The sequence below is a fragment of the Physeter macrocephalus genome, chromosome 19 (genome assembly GCF_002837175.3).
Source record: "Physeter macrocephalus isolate SW-GA chromosome 19, ASM283717v5, whole genome shotgun sequence".
Lineage (NCBI taxonomy): Eukaryota > Metazoa > Chordata > Mammalia > Artiodactyla > Physeteridae > Physeter > Physeter macrocephalus.
In genome coordinates this window covers 22,678,481-22,699,547 of record NC_041232.1, presented here as the reverse complement: position 1 = coordinate 22,699,547, position 21,067 = coordinate 22,678,481, and the positions used below count along the sequence as shown (strand labels likewise).

The 21,067-nt window shown below is 45.7% G+C and overlaps 1 protein-coding gene across 18 annotated transcripts in view; it reads right to left on the bottom strand.

Annotated features, from left to right (window-relative positions):
• GLT1D1 (glycosyltransferase 1 domain containing 1) overlaps positions 1-21,067 on the bottom strand; it is a 189,781-nt gene that overhangs the window by 66,988 nt on the left and 101,726 nt on the right. For 9 of the 18 annotated variants that reach the window (XM_028480466.2, XM_028480472.2, XM_028480467.2 and 6 more), the window contains one exon: positions 14,426-16,416. The exons of 7 other annotated variants lie outside the window; for them this stretch is intronic. In XM_028480466.2, coding sequence (XP_028336267.1) covers positions 16,255-16,416 — 162 coding nt within the window. In that variant the 3' untranslated portion in view covers positions 14,426-16,254. Of the gene's footprint in view, positions 1-14,423; positions 16,417-21,067 lie in introns of those variants that run through there. 2 more of the 18 variants (XM_028480460.2, XM_024120635.3) reach the window with 2 other exon arrangements.

Genomic DNA, 21,067 nt, shown 5'->3' with positions numbered 1-21,067 from the left:
CTGTGATGGATTTACCTTTCATACAAGCTTTTAATCATCCCTGATTGTGTCTTTGGGATAAATTTCTGAAAGTGAAATTGCTAGGTCAAAGGTTATATTTATATATTTTGTTCTATATATACCTATATATAAAACATCATGTATTTTGTAAATACAATATATTGTATGTATAATTGTAGATAATTTTTTATTCTTAACTATAGATAATTTTTATTACAATTAATAAAATACATAAATAATAATTTATATTTGTGTATTTGGTTATATATAAATAATCCTAGATACAAGGACTTCCCTGGCAGTCCAGTGATTAAGACTCCGTGCTTCCAATGCAGGGAGGGCGGGTTCGATCCTTGGTCGGGGAACCAAGATCCCACATGCCGCATGGCACGGCCAAAAAAAAAAAAAATTATAGATACAATTTACCTTTAATTATAGATAATTATAAATTATAATTAACGAAATTAATAGGATAATTTTATTTTTAATTATAGATAATTTTAATTTTTATTATTTTATTTATATATTTACAAATAAATATTTTAGAACTAGTTATAAATTTATAAAATATTTAATTTATAAATCAAAATAAATTCATTAAATATATATTTATGTATGGATTTAAGTAAATATTTAAGTATACATATATTAAAAATATATATTTGGGCTTCCCTGGTGGCGCAGCGGTTGGGATATATATATATATATATATTTAGTGCTAGTTGCAGGAAGGAATCAGTACAGTGTTATTTCAGTGAGATGCTGTTCTGTGCACTCTGTGTGTAGACATTTATCTACATATACAGGTATACATACACATACAGAAAACCAAATAGTCCTAAAGAAAGTTTACACCCATTCCACTCCCAGGATAAGCACACGACAGTTGGATGATTTTTTAAAGTGCTCACATCTTTAGTGGGGGCTTTGATGCTCTCCCTTCTTCCATGGGACCAGCCCCCTGATTCCACAGGATCTCGCGGGAACTGGTGTCAAACGCCCCGCCCTCCACCCACATTCCCAGAAGGTCACCTGTGTCTGTGCAGGAGACCACATCCACTGCACAACTCCGGAGCGTGCCACACACATTACCGTCTATAAAAACAGAGGCCCTGCATTGGCTTATACCTGGGTGGTCTTAAATTGGCTAAAAACTACACGTGGTGGAGTGGGTTGAACCGGGCCCCCAAAGATATGCCCACCTGGAACCTTGGAACATGATCCTATCGGACCAAGCATCTCTGCAAATGTAATTAAGGTGAGATCCCAAGATGAGATCTCCCTGGATTAGGGTGAGCCCGAAATCCAACGAGTGTCCTTTTAGAAGAGAGAAAAGAAGACACAGTACATCAGTCTGTTCAAGCTGCCAAAATAAAATACCAGATGGGATGGCTAACACCAGATACATTTATTTTCTTGGTTCTGGAGGCTGGGAGTCCAAAGTGAAGGAACCACCAGGGTTGGTCTCCAGGGAGACCGCTCTTCCCGGCTTACAGACAGCCGCCTTCTTGCTGTGTCCTCAAGTGGCCTTTCCTCTGGGCATGGGGGGAGCAAAAGAGGTCTCTGGTAGCTCTTCTTTTTCTTATACGGACACCAGTCCTATTGGAATAGGGCCCCATTCTAATGATTTTATTTTGTCTTAATTCTCTCCCTCAAGGCCTTACCTTCAATATACAGTCACATTTAGAGTTAGGGCTTCAACATATGAATTTGATACAATTCAGTTCATAACCTACAGAGAATACCCTGGGAAGACAGAGGCACAGGTTGGAGTGGTGCTGCCACAAGCCAAGGAGCCTCAGGAGCCACGAAGGCTGGGCTCAAGCTTAGAGCTTTTAAACTTGACCTCTCGGTGCCCTGTATTAATGACCCTCCAGACTTCCAAGCAGCCTTGTCCACGAGCAGCACTCAGGTAACTATAAAAAGTCACTGAAATCCCACAGACAGAAGCTCAAACCAACAGAAGCAAAACAGGATTTATTTTAAAGATAAGGGGTGTCACTTTAAACCAAAGGACAAGAAACACAGCAGGAACAACCCGATTCTGGAAAATGAATGCCTTAAACTCTCTTTCTCTCTGTCTCTCCTCATTCCACATTCTGCTTGCATTTTTCTCTCTTTCCTCCCACAGACAGAAGCTCAAACCAACAGAAGCAAAACAGGATTTATTTTAAAGATAAGGGGTGTCACTTTAAACCAAAGGACAAGAAACACAGCAGGAACAACCCGATTCTGGAAAATGAATGCTTTTAACTCTCTTTCTCTCTGTCTCTCTCTCCTCATTCCACATTCTGCTTGCATTTTGCTCTCTTTCCATCTCAAAATTCTCAGGGAAAGATTCTAATTGCCTATCTTGGATTGAATGTTCATTCCTGGACCAACTAATTGTAGCCAGCGTTAAGAGTTCGGAGGAGGAGATTGTGTGTGTGTGTGTGTGTGTGTGTGTGTGTGTGTGTGTGTGTGTGTGTGTGTGTGTGTGTGTGTGTGTGTGTAACTGATTAGGACTCAGACATGTTACAAATCTGAACATTTACATATTTAAAATAATTTTTGTCAAATTGCAATACAAATGATTTAGAGAAGCCAACCACAATAACTACAGTTTTACCTGATCCTATTTTATAATTCTTAGGATTTCACTGACTGCATAGACATCAATTCCTCATGTCCTTTAAATTGGCTTTGATTTCCCACCGATTCCCTCATTAATGTGTTAAATGAAGCCTGACATAGTCTCATTTGTAGAATTATGTTTTTAACACCTTGAAAATTCTATTCGTGATATTACCCATGCCCCTGGATTAGGGGCCGCGAGACTAGTATGATTATTAGAGAGTCGTGGAAATGGGAGAGCGGGTAACTGCAAAACACCCATCTCAATACAAATTTACCTGCGTGTATTGGGTTGTCAACAGTAAAGGTGGGGAAGGAAGCCCCAGCAAAGAGAGTTAAAGGATGGGGTGGGCACCTGGGGAGTCCTTTCTCATCTCCTGCACAGGTGGGCCAGTAGCAGGGATCTGACCTCACCCTGACAACTAAAAATTGTCACTTGCACTATTTACAATAGCCAAGACATGGAAACAACCGAAGTGTCCATTGACAGATAAATGGATAAAGATGTGGTACGTATATGCAATGGAATACTACTCAGCCATAAAAAAGAATGAAATAATGCCATTTGCAGCAACATAGATGGACCTTGAGATTATCATACCGAGTGAAGTAAGTCAGGAAGAAAAAGACAAATACCATATGATATCACTTACGTGTGGAATCTAAAATGTGACATAAATGAACTTCCACAAAACAGAAACAGACCCACAGAGATAGAGAACAGACTTGTGGTTGCCAAGGGGGAGGGATAAATTAGGAGTTTGGGATTAGCAGATACACACTACTCTATATAAAATAGATAAATGACAAGGTCCTACTGTAGAGCACAGGGAACTCTATTCAGTATCCTGTGATAAACCATCATGGAAAAGAAAAAAGCTGTCACTCGCCCTCTGGCTCTACAATGATGAAGTCACTGGCCACTGCAGCCGCTGACCTTCGACACCCCCTGAAAGGAGTTCAGGGTGGAGATCAGGAAGGAGGCCCTCGGTGCTCTGGGAAAAACTGGCAGAGCAGGCCTTCAGACAGACATTTTCAGGAGAAGATTTTATGGGCCTGATTCCTTGCGTCTCCTCATGCCTAGAAAAGCACTGACATCATGGACGGAGACATCTGCTCCGCGTAACGAGCAGCCACCTTCTGCCAAGATGTGTGCTGGACTGCACGCACCCCCTCACCAGTCGCGTGTCTACTGACCCCCGGCCCCCAACCTCTGCAGAGCAGCTCCTCAGAGCTCCTGAGAGGCTGTCGCCTGGGCTACCGTCCTCATGTTGCCCCAGATAAAACTTAACTCACAGCTCTCACGTTGTGCATTTTTTTCAGCTGACACCTCCACCCCTTTTTCTGACTCTAGGAGTTCAGAAAGATTTTGCCTTCCTAAGGCATATCGGATGATATTTATATTCTCTCAAGCAAGAACAGTTGGTACTAAATGCGGAAAGTTGTACGTGGTCGATGCAACTTTCTCAAGCCACGTATTCAAGCGTGGGAAAGATCAGATGTCGTCTTTCTGGAAGTGTCACAGGTTGGGGTCCCCAGGAACCAGACCCTGAGACGGAGACTGTCGTGGAAGAAAAGGAAAAGAAGCGTCTGGAAGCACAGAGCTGCAATGCTCACCCAAAGAACGACTCATCCCCGTGGGGTTGTCCAAGGTAGGACGAGAAGGCTGGGCCTCCACAACCCACATCAGCTGATCCCTGGACTCAGGGGGCCCTCCAGGAAGGAAGCTCTCTAACTTGGGCCATCACCAGACAGGGCTGAGAGCAAGAAGTCCTCCCTTCTGATGGAGAGTATGAAGGACGTATCCCAGCATCTGCTGTAGCAGCTTAACTTAGACGCCATCAGGCTCTCATTCTGCTGGACAATAAGAAAGACCCAACCGCTCACTTCCGGGAAGAGTTGTCATGTCAGCATTTCCTCTGCCTTTTTTTTTTTTTTTTTTCTTTTGAAAAGGCTTTATTAAAACTTTATAATTCAATTTAATTTAATTCAGGGACTTCCCTGGCAGTCCAGTGGTTAAGGCTCCACGCTTCCGCTGTAGGCGGCGCGGATTCAGTCCCTGATGGGCAAACTAAGATACCGCATGCGGCGTGCCGTGCCCAAAAAGAGGAAAAAAAAATCTGCAGTTTTATTTAATTCACCAAGTAGTTTCTGAGTACCTGCTTTCAGCCACACACTGTGCAATGTCCTAGGGAAAGAGACGTGAATGAAAAATTGGTCTTCTTCTCAGGGAATGATCGATTTTAAAATAACTTATAATATAAGGTGATAAGGACCATAATGGAATTAAGTACAAGGACCAGAGATAATACAGAGGAAGACATAAGAATTGCACCTGATAAAGGAGGATGGAGTAGGGAAACTTTACAGAAAAGTTTGTTTCCTCTTTCATCCTCAGCATCTAGAACAGTATTACGAGTGCTTTTCACAGGCAAGTTAAGGTTGAGTTTTGCGGATGTATTAGTTTCCTACGGCTGCTATAACAAATCACCACAAACCGGGTGCCTTAAGATATCCTCTGCCTCTTTATGCCTCTCTTTCCTCATTTGGATAATGTGAATCATAAACATCCTGCTTCTTAGGTTTACTGTGAAGATTAAATCCACAGAAAGCACTCAGAATCATGGCTGACCCGTGGTGAGCTCTCCGTAGCATTTGGTATTATTAATATTACTATTATCTTGCATATCAGGTTTAAACACAACCATTTCAGGGTTCCCCCTTCCCCTTCCTTTCTCCCCCGGGGCCCTGACACTGAAATATGGTATTTTAACCATATTTCTGGTGTTACTGAGTCCAAGCTCGCTCTGTGCACTGCACGACAGGCTGATGAATCGGAGACGAGGTGCTGAGGCAGGGAACACGACTTTACTCGGAAAGCTGGCAGACCGCAAAGACGGCAGACTAGTGTCTCCGAGAAACCATCTCTTCTGGGTCCGGATGCCAGTTTCTTTTATAGAATCAGAGAGGGAGAGGCGGTGAGGAAGTAAAGTAAAAGGGCCACCAGTCTTGCAAAACATCTCCTGGAACGGCCAGCCTCGGGGAGGGGATGTGTTCGGTTTTTTTCTTTTCTGCAGCCGTCCACAGGTGCACAGGTCAGGGTGCCTCCCCGTGAGCCTCCCCGTGAGCTGAACGTCAGAGGGGCAGGGTGCCCTGAGGCAGGCCATTATGTACGATTATAATGTACGTAAAAGCAACGAAAGGTTACAGTGAAAAGAGACAGTGAAAGAGACAGGTCGAGCGTGGAGTCCGATTTAGCTGTTCCCTGTTACACGTGCTTCTGTAAACGTGACGCTTTTTCACGTCTGCCCTGCATGCACGTGCAGGACGTGCCGTGTTCTGGACACCCCAGTGCGGGGCCTGGGTCACCTGGCCTCGACCTCCGGCCCCCCCTCGCGCTCCCCACTCCCGGGCAGGAGTCCTCGGCCAGGAGCAGTATTTCAAGTGCAAGCCAACCAACCCAGAGCCACATCCCAAATCACCTGTCTTGTGGGGCTCTCACCCCCTCGGGGCCACTATCCCCGTCCTAATCCCCAAGGGCCGAATCCCTGCACCCCAGAGCTCCTGAAGGTACCCACACTAGCCCATCCCAGCGCCGCACACCCTGCTCAGCACGTTCCTTCCTGCGGGAACCACAGTAAAGGCTCCCTCAGTCTCCTGACGGACCCTGGGGCTTCCCCGTGTGGTCCTCGACGCACCGTGCGCCCCTCCTCTTGGGAAATGTGAGTAGAAAGACTGTCTTTGAAACGGCAGCTGATTTGCTGCTCTGCTACACCTCAAATTTTCCATGAACACACTGTATTTTAGAACAGGGCGCTTCCCCTCCAGCTCCGAGACCCCTGGGGGGCAGGATGCAGCCCTGGGGCCCACCACCCGGCCAAAGCTCCGTGAGGGGAGGGGTCTTCCGTGCCCTGACTGCCAGGTCCCTGCATTTAGTTCATCCCCAGGCGGGGCGGAGGGGAAGGAGGGCAGGCGCCTCCTGTTCCACCCGTACCCAGGCTCCAGGCTTTTCTCCCAACACTTCCCCCGCAACCCCCAAAGCCCTAGCCTGGGCCAACTTCCCGGGCTCAGGTGACTTGACTCCCCCGCTATTTCCTTTCCAATCTGATAATGAAAGCACAGACACTATATGCCTCAGGTCCTTCGGGACTTTGCTTCTGATACACTGTCCAGACCTTGTCTTTTGACCGGCAGAACGTTTCTCTCTCTCAAAAACCCCTGCTTTGCAATTCAAAAGCCTTGGTTTTCAAGACGGTTGTTTTCTCTCTCCTGAAATTCAAAAGGCTTCTTAGCAACTCAACACCAAGAATGTGACTCTTTCGCATCCGAATTTGGTCAGGCAGTGTCCGTCTCCACACCCAAATGCAATAAGCTCAAAATGGTCTAATTTTCATAAAGAATTAACGCACATCTGTGTGTGCGCGTGCAAAAAATATAGTTAATATATTGGTATACTATTCTGCCTCCAAAAAATAGAAAGAAAGTTTGCATAAAGGCAGTATCATAGCTTATGAGGTTATCCAGCGAACAGCTGTTTCCAGGCTACTAGAAAAAACACTCGAAAAACAACAAAATCTTATTTAAGACCTATTGATCAAGATTCCATCTCGGTGCTACTTATCAACAAAGAACGATTCTTCTATGTAATTCATTCAAAATAAACGCACTGATTTTAAAACTTAAGTGAGGAAAAAAACCCTTTTTCCTCTTCCCCCTTTGGTTCAGTGGCTCCGATCCTGCAAATCTGAATGACAAAAGACAGATGAACAGCAGGAAAAGGTTTATTTCATATGCATATGGAGGCTCACAGAAATGAAATGAAAACCCTACAGAGGTGGTCAGACCTGGAGACTTATATACCCTTTTAACAAAGGGCAAGATATTTGTGGAGAAGTGACAGGACAAAGGAAAAGGGTTTTGAGATTCTAGGGGCAATAAATTGTGGGAAGGTAAATAGACGGGGAAACAAATGGAAGATGAGCGTTATTTAGTAACGTTCGTTTGTGCAGAGGCCCATCTGGGTACTGACTTTAGCTCAAAATAAGCCGGATGCCAAAGCGGTACATTTAGGGGTCGCATATTCTGCTTCTTTTCAGTTCCCTTTGACTTGGGTTGAACGCGTGTCTAACTCTTGTGGAAACCAGATTCCTTAGAGTCTAGCTGACAACTAACTGCATGGAATATGGAGATAGTCCGTATCTCCAACATGTAGTGTTAGAGAGAGAGACAAGGAGAGAAAGGGGGGAGACAGAGAGAGAGGGAGAGAGAGAATGAGGGAGGGAGAGAGAGAGAGAGAGAGAGAGAGAGAGAGAGAGATTGGGAGAGAGAGAGAGAGAGGAGAAAATGCTCTAAGCAGCCCAGCTGAGTATGCTTCCTGGCTCCATTCCTTTCCAGCCCTGTGACTCAGGACCAGTTTCACAGCCTCGGTTTCCTCACCTGTTAAGTCACAGGGCTGGTGCGAGGATTGAGATACTGCAGATAAGGCACTGTCAAATAAGAAGCAAATCCTGACTTAGTACAGAGGAATTTTATTGGAAAGGATTCTTGAGGATTTCTCGCAATAGAGAGGATCCTCTGACCATAACAACTGCAAGCATCTCGTGGGTTTAGGCAAAGTGGCCTTTTATTTTCTAGGGAGAGTACACAAGGCTAGAGAGGGCCGGGTGTGGGGACCTGGGATGAGTGGGAGAAGGCTGTGTCCTGAGGCCAGCCTACTGCGGGTGGTGCCTTTGATGGATGGGCTGTCTGCTGGCTCAGGCTGAGGCTGGACCAGAACCTGGGGAAGGAGAGGTACACACGGGCGCATCCCTGAGTTCATCTAAGTCATGTGGGGCAGGGAAGTCCTTTGCAGTAAACCATTTCCCTGGACATAAGCATGTGGGAGCATTTCTTAACCTTTGCCGTTTTCCAGGAACACAGGGCTCGGCTGAAGTTCAAGGTCATCAGCGTGGCGCACTGTGCCCAGCACACAGAGTGCGCCCACTTAATGTTTGAGATTACTGACAGAATTGGAGTAATGACACCATTTTAAGTCATAAAGCCAGATGCTTTCTCAAGCACTTTGTGTATTTTCATCGTTTATATGCCCACCGAGCCTCTAAATGCATTTAGACATTGGAAGAGACGGGATAGAAAAGTACAGGACGTAACAGAGAAGAGCAAACCTGACTCATGTTGGATCTATTCCTTTAGCTTTAACCCCTGTGTTCTGTTGCCTGTGCTGAGTCGTGCTGGCTCTGCACTTTTTGTAAAAGAATGTTGCCTGGAGCCTGAAATATACAGGAGAGCTCATTCTCAAGGCTCTGACCTTTAAAGGTATAACACTTTTCCACCCATATAGAGAGTAAAAGTTGCAGAACAAGAATAACATTTGTCTTGTTGGAGGTTTATAGGAACATGGTGACCTGACCTAGGTGGACAGCTACAAGAACAAAGGATTCCAGCACCAAGAAGTTCCCAACGACCAGCCACACCCCTCCCCTTTTAGTATAACAGAAGGCTGAATTCTAACTCAGGGAAGATGGTTCTTTGGGACACTAGTCCACCGTCTTCTCCGTCTGCTGGCTTTTCGAATAAAGTTGATTCTCCTTGTCCTACACCTTCTCTCTTGATTTATTGATCCCTCGTACAGCGAGGTTACACTCGGTAACACAGAGAGGAAACCCTTCTTAGCAAGAGGAAATCTAGCAGATCTTTAGACTCTGCGAGCTGTTTTTCCAACTATTTCTAAAATGGAGGAATTTGCACCAAATACCAAGTCAGAAAGCTAGTCTCCTACTATTACTTTGTGCCTCACTCTCTGGCTTCTTGCAAATGTCTGGTTATTCACCTTTCTGATTTGGGGGAAATACTTAGCATATTTTTATGTTAGACGCTAAAGAAGAAAATCCACTTTGAAGCCTGACTCTCCTTATAGCTGAGGCTTTCTGAAGATCATAGAATGAGTTCAAGGGCTTCTACTGAGAAAGGTATCATGATGTTAATTTTTTTTTCTTTTGTAATTTAGCAGAATTGTGTAATTTGGGGGGAAGATATTTCTCTCAGTCTGGATTTTCAAGGACTATTAATGAGTTTGAAGAAAGAAGTATATTGTAAAATAATCTCTTTAAAATAGATTGTGGCCACAGATAAAGATGAAGTTATTTTTAAAAATCCCCCCGCCACACACACACACACACACACCCCTTTTTTTGTATTCATTTTTACCAGAAGTTCCTTTAGAGTCTAATAAAACACACACACACACACACACACACACACACACACCTTTTTTTGTATTCATTTTTACCAGAAGTTCCTTTAGAGTCTAATAAAATTCTCTTAGAAATTAGCTGTAGTGCCTTGGATGCGGTTTTCATTCCAACTTTTGGGGTGTAACTGCCCTGTAGGTCATGTTCTCACCGACTTTTGATCCTGACCCTTTCCTGAGGGTTGGCTCCACGCTTGTTGACTGCTTGTAGCAGGCATCCATCCATGTCCGTGGGAACAGTTAAGCCCACTAGGAAGAGACGCCCCCCATGAGGGCAAAGAGTGTTCACTGCTGTATCTACACCAGGGAGCAGTGCCTGCCTCAACTACTGCAAGAAATACTGGCGAAAGCTATGGAAGCAACCTGAGTCACCATCCACAGATGAATGGATAAAGAAGATGTGGTACATGTATACGATGGAAAACTACTCAGCCTTAAGAAAGAATGAAATTTTGTCATCTGCAGCTACATGGATGGACTTGGAGGGCATTATGCTAAGTGAAATAAGTCAGACAAAGACAAATACTGTACGATATCCCTTATATGTGGAATCTAAAAAATACAACAACCTAGTGCATGTAACAAAAAGAAGCAGACTCACAGATAAAGAGAACAAACTAGTGGGTACCAGTGAGGAGAGGGAAGGGGGGAGGGGCAAGATAGGGGTAGGGGATGAAGAGGTCCAAACTACTAGGTATGAGATAAGCTACGAGGATATATTGTGCAGCACAGGGAATATAGCCAATATTTTATAATAACTATAAATGGAGGATAACCTTTAAAAATTATGAATCACTCTATTGTATGCCTATAACTTATATAATATTGTACATCAACTATACTTCAATGGGGAAAAAAAAAGAAATACTGGCTGAATGAATGGATGAATGGTTAGATAGATAACATGAAAAGGGAATGGAACCAACCCCACTGGGAAACAGGGAGTGCTTCTAGCGATTCAGTTCTCTATATAACATGAGAACCGTCTGATAACCAGACATTCAGAGGGTGACGTTATTCAGCCTCCCTCCCTGGTTCTAACACTTGCCTGTGCACATGACTTAATGGGCAGGGCTGTAAATACACAACTCAATATGCCAGACTTGTGGGGAGTCTTTGCAGATAATTTTGACCACGCAAGATTTTTGTTCTAAACACTGAACTGAAACACTATGCATGTTGGAACTTCATGACATCTTGTGTTGTTTTTTTTTTTTTTAAATATATATAAATTTAAAATTTATTTATTTTTTGGCTGCACCACACGGCATGCAGGATCTTAGTTCCCAGACAGAGTTGGAACCCGGGCCACAGCAGTGAAAACGCAGAGTCCTAACCACCGGACCGCCAGGGAAGTCCCGGCATCTTGTTTTTCAATGCAAATTCTTGCTTTGTTTCAGTCAAACTCTGGCTCATGGATCATTTCAGAAACGATTTCTACAATATTTCCCAAGACCTTCCGACATGGGCAGCGCTGCGCTTACCCATTCAGGGTAACCAGAAGAACAGCCGGTGGAAAGACCAGGATTATGTAGATGGAGTCAGTACACTTCTTTTTTTTTTTTTTTTTTTTTTTTGCGGTACGCGGGCCTCTCACTGCTGTGGCCTCTCCCGTTGCGGAGCGCAGGCTCCGGACGCGCAGGCTCGGCGGCCATGGCTCACGGGCCCAGCCGCTCCGCGGCATGTGGGATCCTCCCGGACCGGGGCGCGAACCCGCGTCCCCTGCATCGGCAGGCGGACTCTCAACCACTGCGCTGCCAGGGAAGCCCGTATACACTTCATCTTATTGTGTCTTCCAGGGCTGTGTTTCACCTAACACAGAGAAACATTGTAGGAGATTTAGAGGAGAGCCCGTGTACTCTTTGACTCTTGAATTTTTAACTGAGGAGCTGCAGGGGTTGGGGTAATAATGGATACATGGCCCTGGCTGAGGGCTTGTATACAAATGGGATCTTGGGGAGAAAAAGGTGGGCTGGGTTGGGATGGCCTTCAAGGCTTAATGCAAACCTGGTGGAAGGCATTTTTCTTGGCATTAAAAGGTCTTCAGTGATTAGTAAAAGGTAGAATGGCTGTAACGACTACAGAATCTAAAACCAGTTTTTCACAGTGGCTACTGCACTGCAAGCTGTTCCAAATAGGCATTCTCCCCTTCTCTCTCTCTCTTTTCTTTTTTTTTTTTAATACTTTAAATATTTCACTCCAATCTCATCTTGTTTGCATGGTTCCATAACAGAAGTCAGATATAATCCTTATATTTTTTCCTCTTTAAGTGAACTGGGTTCTGTTCCCTCTGACTTCTTTCAGGAATTTTCTTTATCTTTGACCTTCTGTAGTTTGAATATGATAACCCTAGGTGTATATTTTTCTGGCATTTACCCTGCTTGGTGATCTCTGAGTTTCCTGAATCTGTGGTCTGGTGTCTGACATTAATCTTGAGAACTCTCTCAGTCATTATTGTTTCACATATTTCTTCTGCTTCCTTCTCTCTTTCTTTCCCTTCTGGTATTCTCATTATGCACACTATACTTTTTGAAACTGTCCCATAGTTCTAGGATGGTCTGCTTTGGTCTTTCATCCCCTTCTCTTTTGTTAATAGACCCTTGTTTTGTAACTAGGCACATGGCTGCTGAGAGAAAAGCCTGCAATCCTAAGCTTCCCTTGCAAGTGGGTGTGGGCATGGTATATACTCAGAAGCAGGAATTGTCCTGAAAGGGAGGAAATAAATCTTTGCTCCTGCCTTCCATCTTCCTTCAGTCTGGAATTCAGGCATGGTGGTGGAGCTTGGGCAGCCACCTTACACCATGAGGTAGAGATGGCCACATACTGAGGATGGAGGAGTCTGAGCCCCTGACCCCGGGAAACACCATCTGTGCTTTGTTAATCTCTTTACTTGACAGAAAAAGAAGATGTGTTCATCTTCTGCTTCAGCCACCGTTCTTTTGGATTTTCTGTCAGCCGTACCCTAGTGTTAATCCTAATTAATACCCTTCCAATAAGTGTCGAGTTGGCCCCTCTTAATGACTGTTCCATGTTCAAAGTGTTTCAATGCCAACACAATGTAAACCAACTGAAAAGTAAAATCGCAAACTTGCAGAAAATGCAGGATTTTCCTGAAACTGATGAAAAGGATTTTGGAGAATTACTTGAAACCCAGGCAAAGGAGGCTCTGGCAGGACGGAACCGGGTAACGAGTGACCATCAGGATGATGACAGGGCAGACGCTGCAAAAGAAAACTTCAACATCAAAGGAAGAAGAGAAGCTCTGGGGAATACTGATGAAATCCCCATCGATGGTTTTGTTTACTTGTTGGTGCCAAGTATTTCTTGGCCCTGCGCTTCGGGTTTCAATTCTACCTGCAGAAATAAATCTTAGTAAACATGAGACCAATGTAACCGATTTTCTTAATGCTGGGATTCATTTCTGAATACAGAGTCACAATCCAACTTTTTCTTTGATGGTGCTTGTTTTCTGTGAAATTCTGGTCCGTATTCAAGAGGCGGGTTTCCAGTCAGTAGCGGTGCATGGTGGCTGCACATCGGATCAGGGAAGCTTTGGGTCTGGGTACCTCCGACCCCAAGACTCTGATGTAATTGGTCTGAGATGCAGCCCGAGCATCGGGAGTTTTAAAAGCCGAGGCTGGGAACTGCTGCTTTACTAAGTGGCCTCCCTGGTGAGGGTTGGCTCTGGGTGGGGAGGACTTCCTGTGTGTCATTCCACATCAGTCCCCGGACTCTCCAAGGGGAGATTGGGTCAGAAAGGGGAAGGGAGGCTGGGGCATGGGGAGAGCCAAGTGAAAAAGGGAGGGAAGGAGGAAGAAGACAAGAGCTAGCTTTCAGCATGTCATGAGGGCTGCAGTAAACAAACTGCAAGGTCAAGTACCAGGCAGCTTCAAGGGAAGAGTTTACGCAGCTGTGCTAACTATTGTTACCGAGGATGACACAGAAATGCAATAAACCCTTGAAGTCACAATGCCGGCTGAGAGTGCAAACGATTTCCACATCCCATCCTTAACTGATGGTGAGACCAGCTAGCAGCACATTCTAGGTCTGCTGGCTGCACCAGGCATCAGGCTGGACCGCCTGTTCCCATGTGCACGGAGAGCCTGCTTTCGGAAACCTGAAGATACCTGATAAACCTTTCAGATCAAAACGATGCTGTTGTACTTAACTTCGCTGTGAGAGTGTGGGGAAAGGATGAGGAGGGTTCTTCTGGCAGAAGCTGTAAGCCCGGTGTGAACAGTGCCTCTTTGCTAGATAACACCAGGCTATATTGAATGCATCTTCCCTCCACGTGTGAAGTATATAGTATCTCAGTCCTATCTGGAAATGGATTGTTTGAGTCCTCCACACCTGTACATCAGCAAATTGGAAACTATACACAAAATGTTTAAACATAAAGTTAACTGAGTATGAAACTGAGAGCGTCTAGAACATTTCTAGAAAAGCATTTTTATTTTTTACCTCTATACTTTGGTATTAAAATAGCAATTGCATTTTAAACCCCTCTTAATGAGATGCTCCAGTGTATCTTCTTTTAAAGTGCGGGGACTGGAGGGTGTGGAGGGTCTGTTTCTTGCAGAACAAGGCTCACAAAAGAAACACACAGGGGCTCTTTCTCTAGAGCGGATGGTGACACTTTATTCATTTAAAAACAACGTGCCCTTCCCCAAAGGGCATGCAGCATGTGTGAGTGTTTCTATAAAGACACGAATGAACGAGGCTGAGGTTCATGGAGCGAAGCGCCTACCATGTCATTCAACCAGGACGAGAGCGGAGCTTCCAGACCACCAGCATTTTATCAACAGCACCATCACTGGTTGGTGCCCGGGACAACACGCGGCCTTTTCTGAGGCTGGCATCGCTGCTTCCAGACTCAGATGAAGCTGTCCACCTCGAGTTTGGACTCTGTTTCTCCCGCCCGCTCTTCGCTATGGCCACAGGGGAGCCCCGACCAAAAAAGGGGGGACCGTGAGGGGTACTGTTAGCGGAACAGCAAATCTTGGGTGCGAGGGGCATCTTCGGGTTCCAGGCAACTGCCTTTGGGAAGGGATCCTGTTCTGAGGTTGAGGCGCAGAACGACACAGGAAGTGACACGGCACAGAATCCATAAATGTGCTGTTCTTATCCCCAAGTCATTAGAGTTTAAGATGTTCGGTCTGAGGCTTACTCTTTTAAAAACAAGATGTAGGTCTGGTCGTTCACAAGAGTAGGATGGTTGGAAAGAAAAGAGTCCAAGGTGTCGTGAAGTCTGAGGCAAAGCTGGCGTGGATCCCCCCTCCCCACTCCAGGGTCTGCAGCTGTTGGAACAAACACTAAGGAAACACTTCTGACGGGCTTGGAGCCGGCTTCATCTCCTCCTGGAGCTGGTTGTTTCCTCACCTCACACGAGAAACGGAGCATTTCACCCCCAGTTGTTGTCATGGAAGGTCCATGAGAAAGCAGGGATTTCAGGATCCAACAGAGGCAAATACCACCACCAAGGAAAACAAGCAGCGGGTTTGGGGGATGCAGCACCGGTGCAGCCAGGACATCTTTACAGTGATGACGACACTTGGTTAAACTCGCCCCGTGTTGGATACGGTCAAGGGGACCCGAGTGCCGGTCCTGCGATGGGCTGGAGGCTGGTGACCAGATCGACACTCGTCCTTGGGTCCCTGACGCTGGGTCCCTGATGCTGGACCCAAAGAGCCAGGCTCCAGTATTTTCCAGGCCATGGGCGATAATGGGCTTTGTTCCAACTGGTCTTCAAGCCAAATTCAACCGGGAGGCGGGTGGAGCCTGTGGGGGGAGCAGGGGTCGGCCTGCTCATTCAGGGCGCCGCCCGCTCTTTCAGTTGCCTGACTGAGTAGGCCAACTCATGCATAGCACTGTTTCCAGTGTGTAGGGGAGGAAACCTGCAGAGCCTGGGGGCCCGGCCGCACATCTGTCGGGGCCCCAGATCGGCCTTAGGGTCTGTACCACATTATAATCGCTGCCAGTACCCCTCTCAGCCAACACGTCTCGTTTTTGCTTTTGCTCTTTGAACAGACAGTGATGGGTTACAGGTCATCAGAAGACAGGGGAGAGGGGCCTACCCTTCCCTGTGACGGCTTACAAATAAGCCCCTACTGTCCCTAGAAGTCCTAAAGCAGCTAATCAAACTCTCTCCCTGATGCCCCTTAAAACCAGTTACCCTGCCCCAATTAGTACTGCATCTCCACGAGGACTGATCAGGAAACACATCTGGGCTGTTACCTGGAAGCACAGAGGGGTTCTGGATGAATCGTCTTAGGGCAAATAAATCTACGGTTCCAATGAACCCGGCTTGATTTCGACTGGATGGCCCCTCTGCCCAGAGCCCTGTCCCTGGGTGTCTGCCCAGGGCTGAGCATCTCACGGCACCAGGCACGCCCTTAGTCCTCACTGCTTCCCTCCAGCATCCTGACCAGGTGCCCATAGGTGTTTCTCTCCACCTGCCACGAATGATACATTCTCACATACTCCCTTCCGTTGGCCACGATTTGTTTTTCTAACGCCGGATCGCCCCCCAGTCTCTTTGCCAGCCGAACAAACTCCTGCAAAGAAGGAGGTGGAGGAGAAAGAGAGGTGAGTAATTGGTGAAGGGGGGCTGCAAACGCGTCCAAAAGCCCGTGCCTGCCTTTGCCCCTGGCCCCTCCTTTGCCCACCTACCGTATTCTGCAGAAAGGGGCCTTTCGGAAGGGTGCGCGTTAACGCAAACATCGGGACTGAGTAAGAAATCACACACACACACACACGAGCGAGGGTGAACAGCGTGGAAAAACACTGTAGTCTTGGATTACGCTTCCCCATCTTTCTTCCCTCCATTGCTCAGAGCTGCTGTTTCTCACAGTAACTGAGCCCTCACAGTGACTCTGAGATCCACAGTTTCTTCCCTCCTTTGTATCAGCTGAGATGTGAAGTCAGGTCTTACTCCAGAATCTGAGCTCCTGTATTCTAGACAACACTACCCCTGCCACGTTTGTTGTCCATTGTGTTGATCCTTTCGTCTTTCCCGGGCACGGAGTGTGTCTTCAAATCGTGAACATCACCTGGTGGAGTGGAAAGGGCCAGGCTTCCACTGGTTCAGATCTGGGTTCAAATCCTTCTTCGACACAAAACTTAGCTGTGTGGCTTTGGGCAAGCTAGTTAACCTCTCTGAGCCCCACAGGGATCATCTCCGAAGGGGCAGCGGGCACTGGATGGGTAAGCCCTGCCCTGCCCCAGACTCCACGGGTGAAGGAGAGGAGAGGGGATTTAACCGGCCTGGATTTTCTACACTTTCCTTCTGTTGCTTCAGAGGGAGGAAGTGTGCTTTGCTCTATGTTTATTGACGCTTGCAGACGCTGATGCAATGAAAAAGTGGCCACTTTTTAATATCAAAGCCCTGCATAATTGGAAAGAACTAGAATTCTTTTGATTGCTAAAGAGTATTCAGAGGGGGGAGGGGAACACACATTATTTATTATATTTGCACCTAAGTCAAAGCAGGGCTCACCAGCCAGGAGGCCTGCATTTAAATTCACACCCTACCCTTCACGGGAGTGATGCTGGGTGCTTTTCGTAACCTCTCTGAGCCTCGGTTTCTTCATCTTTAAATTAGGAATAATTACAGTACCTGCTTTAGAGCGTGTTGACAGGATTCAATGAGTTAATACAAAGAACTCAGGGCAGCGCCTAGCCCAGACTTAGCTATCATTATTATTGTGATTCCCCAACCCGTGTAAATTCCAATAAGTCAACAGTGCCTAAGATTAATACACAGGGCTTTGCCATTTACAAGGATCGTCCATGTACTCTCAAAATTAACGTTAATTAAACGTTGGATGATTTTTATAGCTAGCAATATAAAGAGCAATATTTACGATAGAGTGGAATTATATTTTTATGTAGTATATATACACTTTATGGTAAATTGGTGTTCTTTTTATAATAAAAATGTAACATATTTATTCCCATCTCATAGGAGAACAACATTCTTATTAAAATTATTCGAGAGGCTTATAGCTTTGGTACATTATTTTATGATGCTGGTCATATCTTTGATTTATCTGATGCAGACACTTTGGCTAAAACCCAACCCCCTGCTTATGTTTTCTATAGAATATATGACCGTTTTATAACGGAATCCTGAATGAGTTTCTAGGAATAGGATGTGATAAAGGGCACTTTTTTTTTTTCCTCTCTGCATGGAAACTGAACAAAAAACACTGACGGAAACAAAGCAAGAGAGAGTTGGGTAAGGAGTGGGAAACATCTTGGCCGTTGGCATAAAACCCCGGCTGGGTGGCTGAACGAAAAGAAAGAGAAGGAAAGAAAAATCTCACTCTTGAATTATAACAGTCACTCCCTGAGGCCCTGGGATTATTTTCTTCCGGGCTAAAACAGCTCCTCCGCGACAACTAAGGCAATACTCCGAACACACGCGTGCAGACAATGAGAAAAGCCCGCTGACACAGACTGTCACTTACTGTGTGCAAGATGGTGGCCGCAGTCCCCCATCCTTGCATGAACGTCTCTTTGAAATAGGGCTCACCCACTCCTCCAATAAAGGGGGAAGGAGGTCTGTTTCCCCATCTTCTGAATCTGGGCTGACTCTGGAATTTGCTTTGACCAACAGAATAGGTCAGAAGTGATGTAGTCTGACTTCCAAGCAAAGCTCCAAAAGGTCTAGCAGCTCCCACTCTCGCCCTCCTGGAGCCTGAGGCCACCGCATAAAGGAGCCTGAGGTAGCCTGCTGGAGGATGAATGACCACTTGGACTGAGATGCCCAGCAACCACCCGCACCAGCGACCAGACACGCATCCAATGGACCAAAGGACCATGTCCTAAGAGCTGTAGCGAAACTTCCAGGAAACAAGTACAAATGCCAATTCATCATCACCCCAACCAAAGCCCAAAAGGTTTTATATAACTGTCAGCTGCAGAACGCACCAGAACACCCATCATATCTGATCACCAAGTCTTGACTGGCGGAGGGGAGAATTCATCATTTATGTGATGTAATGATCTATTCTTGAAAATTATTCATGATAAGAAGTTATGAGGCATTAAAGGGTACACACACTAAAACAAAAGAAAATAGAAACCAAGTATTGGGATTTCACATCTTAAGAGAGTTCAAAAACAGATGTAGGCACTGCTGTAGATCACAGTTGGAAACTCAAGTGCCCGCCGGCTCCCCGCGGGGAAGGCCTGCAGTGAGGAACCCCGGCTGCCTCAGTGAGTAGGGGCCTCAGTGAGTAGGGGCCTCCACTTGTTCCCACGTGTGCTGTGTTTTTCAAGAGAAGTCGAAATTCGGCATATTTATGTAAAAGCACTCCATGCTAAATACCAACAACTAATTCAAAATTTTAAGTAAACAGCAAACTAAACAAAACATGTGTGTAGACCAGACCCACCCCAGGACCACAGGTATGCAAACACTGGCTTAGGTTATAGATTTCTAAAGTTAAAAAAAAAAAAAAATCATGTAAAACACCATGGTTTGTTTTCATAATTATTCAATTAGCAGTTGACTGTTCTCAGAGTTTTCTTCCTTACTGGGTAGTCCCTGCTGGTGTAGAAAACTCACTGAGAAATACGTCAGGCAGAGAGAGAGAGAGACAAATACTGTATGTTATCACTTATAGGTGGAATCTAAAAAATACAACAAAGGAATGAATATAACAAAACAGAAAGAGACTTACGGCTACAGAGACCAAAGTAGCGGTTACCAGTGGGGAGAGGCGAGGAGGGAGGGGCAAGATAGGGGTATAAGTACAAACAGGTACAAACTATTATGTATAAAGTAAATAAGTTACAAGGATATATTATACAGCACAGCAAGTACAGCCAATATTTTACAGTAATTTTAAATAGAGTATAATGCATAAAAATATTGAATCACTATGCTGTACACCTGAGACTAATATAATATTGTAAATCAACTATATTTCAATTAAAAATTTTTTTCTCACTAAATCCTTTTGACCTGCATTGTTGCCCTGAGGTACCAGCCAGATCCAGGGCGTGAGAAGCAGTGTCAGTTTTACAGGATGGATACTTAGACCCCTGTTGGGATCCTTCTCATAACCGTGTCAGCTGAAAGCCACGGGGCAGGGGGGAGCCCCTCAACGAGAAACAAACGCCTCATGCAGAGAGAACACGGGAGCTGGCAGACTGGACATGGGATGGTTTGAAAGAGCATTGCATTCCGACCACCTTCTGTAAGGGATACATACGTATTCTTCCAGGAGAAGCGAAAGTCAATTGCATAAAAACTCTGGATTTCAGGCTCGGAAGGTACGTTCAATTAGACCACCCCGAAGCTGCTTCTCCAGATGCTTCGAATACGACAGCTCACTGATGGGAGATGTTGACAAGGAGGTTTCTGAAGACTGACAGATGTGCTGTCGTTTCGATCGTGGATCGTGGTTTTCCTCGGAACCCTGGAGTTAATTAAGGTTTAGTCTGTGCCTCTGGTCCTCAAACTTTGCTTTAAGATTCTGATTGGGTAGGTCAGGGGCGAGGTCCAGGAATGGTGTCTTGGTCTGCCTGAGCTGCTATAACAAAATTCCACAGACAGGAGGTGGCTCATAACAGCAGACAGTTCTGGACGTTGGAAGTCCAAGATCAAGGTGCTGGAAGATTCGGTGTCTGGAGAGGACCTGCTTCCTGGTTCAGAGATGGTCGTCTTTTCACTATAATCCCACATGGCAGAAGGAACGAGGGATCTTTGTGGGGTCCCTTATATTAGGGCTCTAATGCCATTCGTGAGGGCTCCACCTTCATGGCCTAATGGACTCCCGGAGGCCCCGCTTCCTAATACCATCACAGGAGAGGTTCGAATTTCAACAAGTGATTCTGGGGGGGAGTGCGTGAAGGCACAAACATTCAGTCCATAACACATGCGTATTTTCTAATAGATCCCGCCAGGTGATTCTGGAGAGTCAGACTGTGAAAAACACTAGTCTAAGACGGACAACTGTGCCTACCCCATTTTACTCAAGTTATTTGGCCACAGAATAGATTCATCTTGGACTTCCCTGGTGGCGCAGTGGTTGAGAATCCACCTGCCGATGCCGGGGACACGGGTTCGAGCCCTGGTCCGGGAAGATCCCACATGCCGCGGAGCAACTAAGCCCGTGAGCCACAACTACTGAGCCTGTGCTCTAGAGTCCACGAGCCACAACTACTGAGTCCACGAGCCACAACTACTGAGCCCGC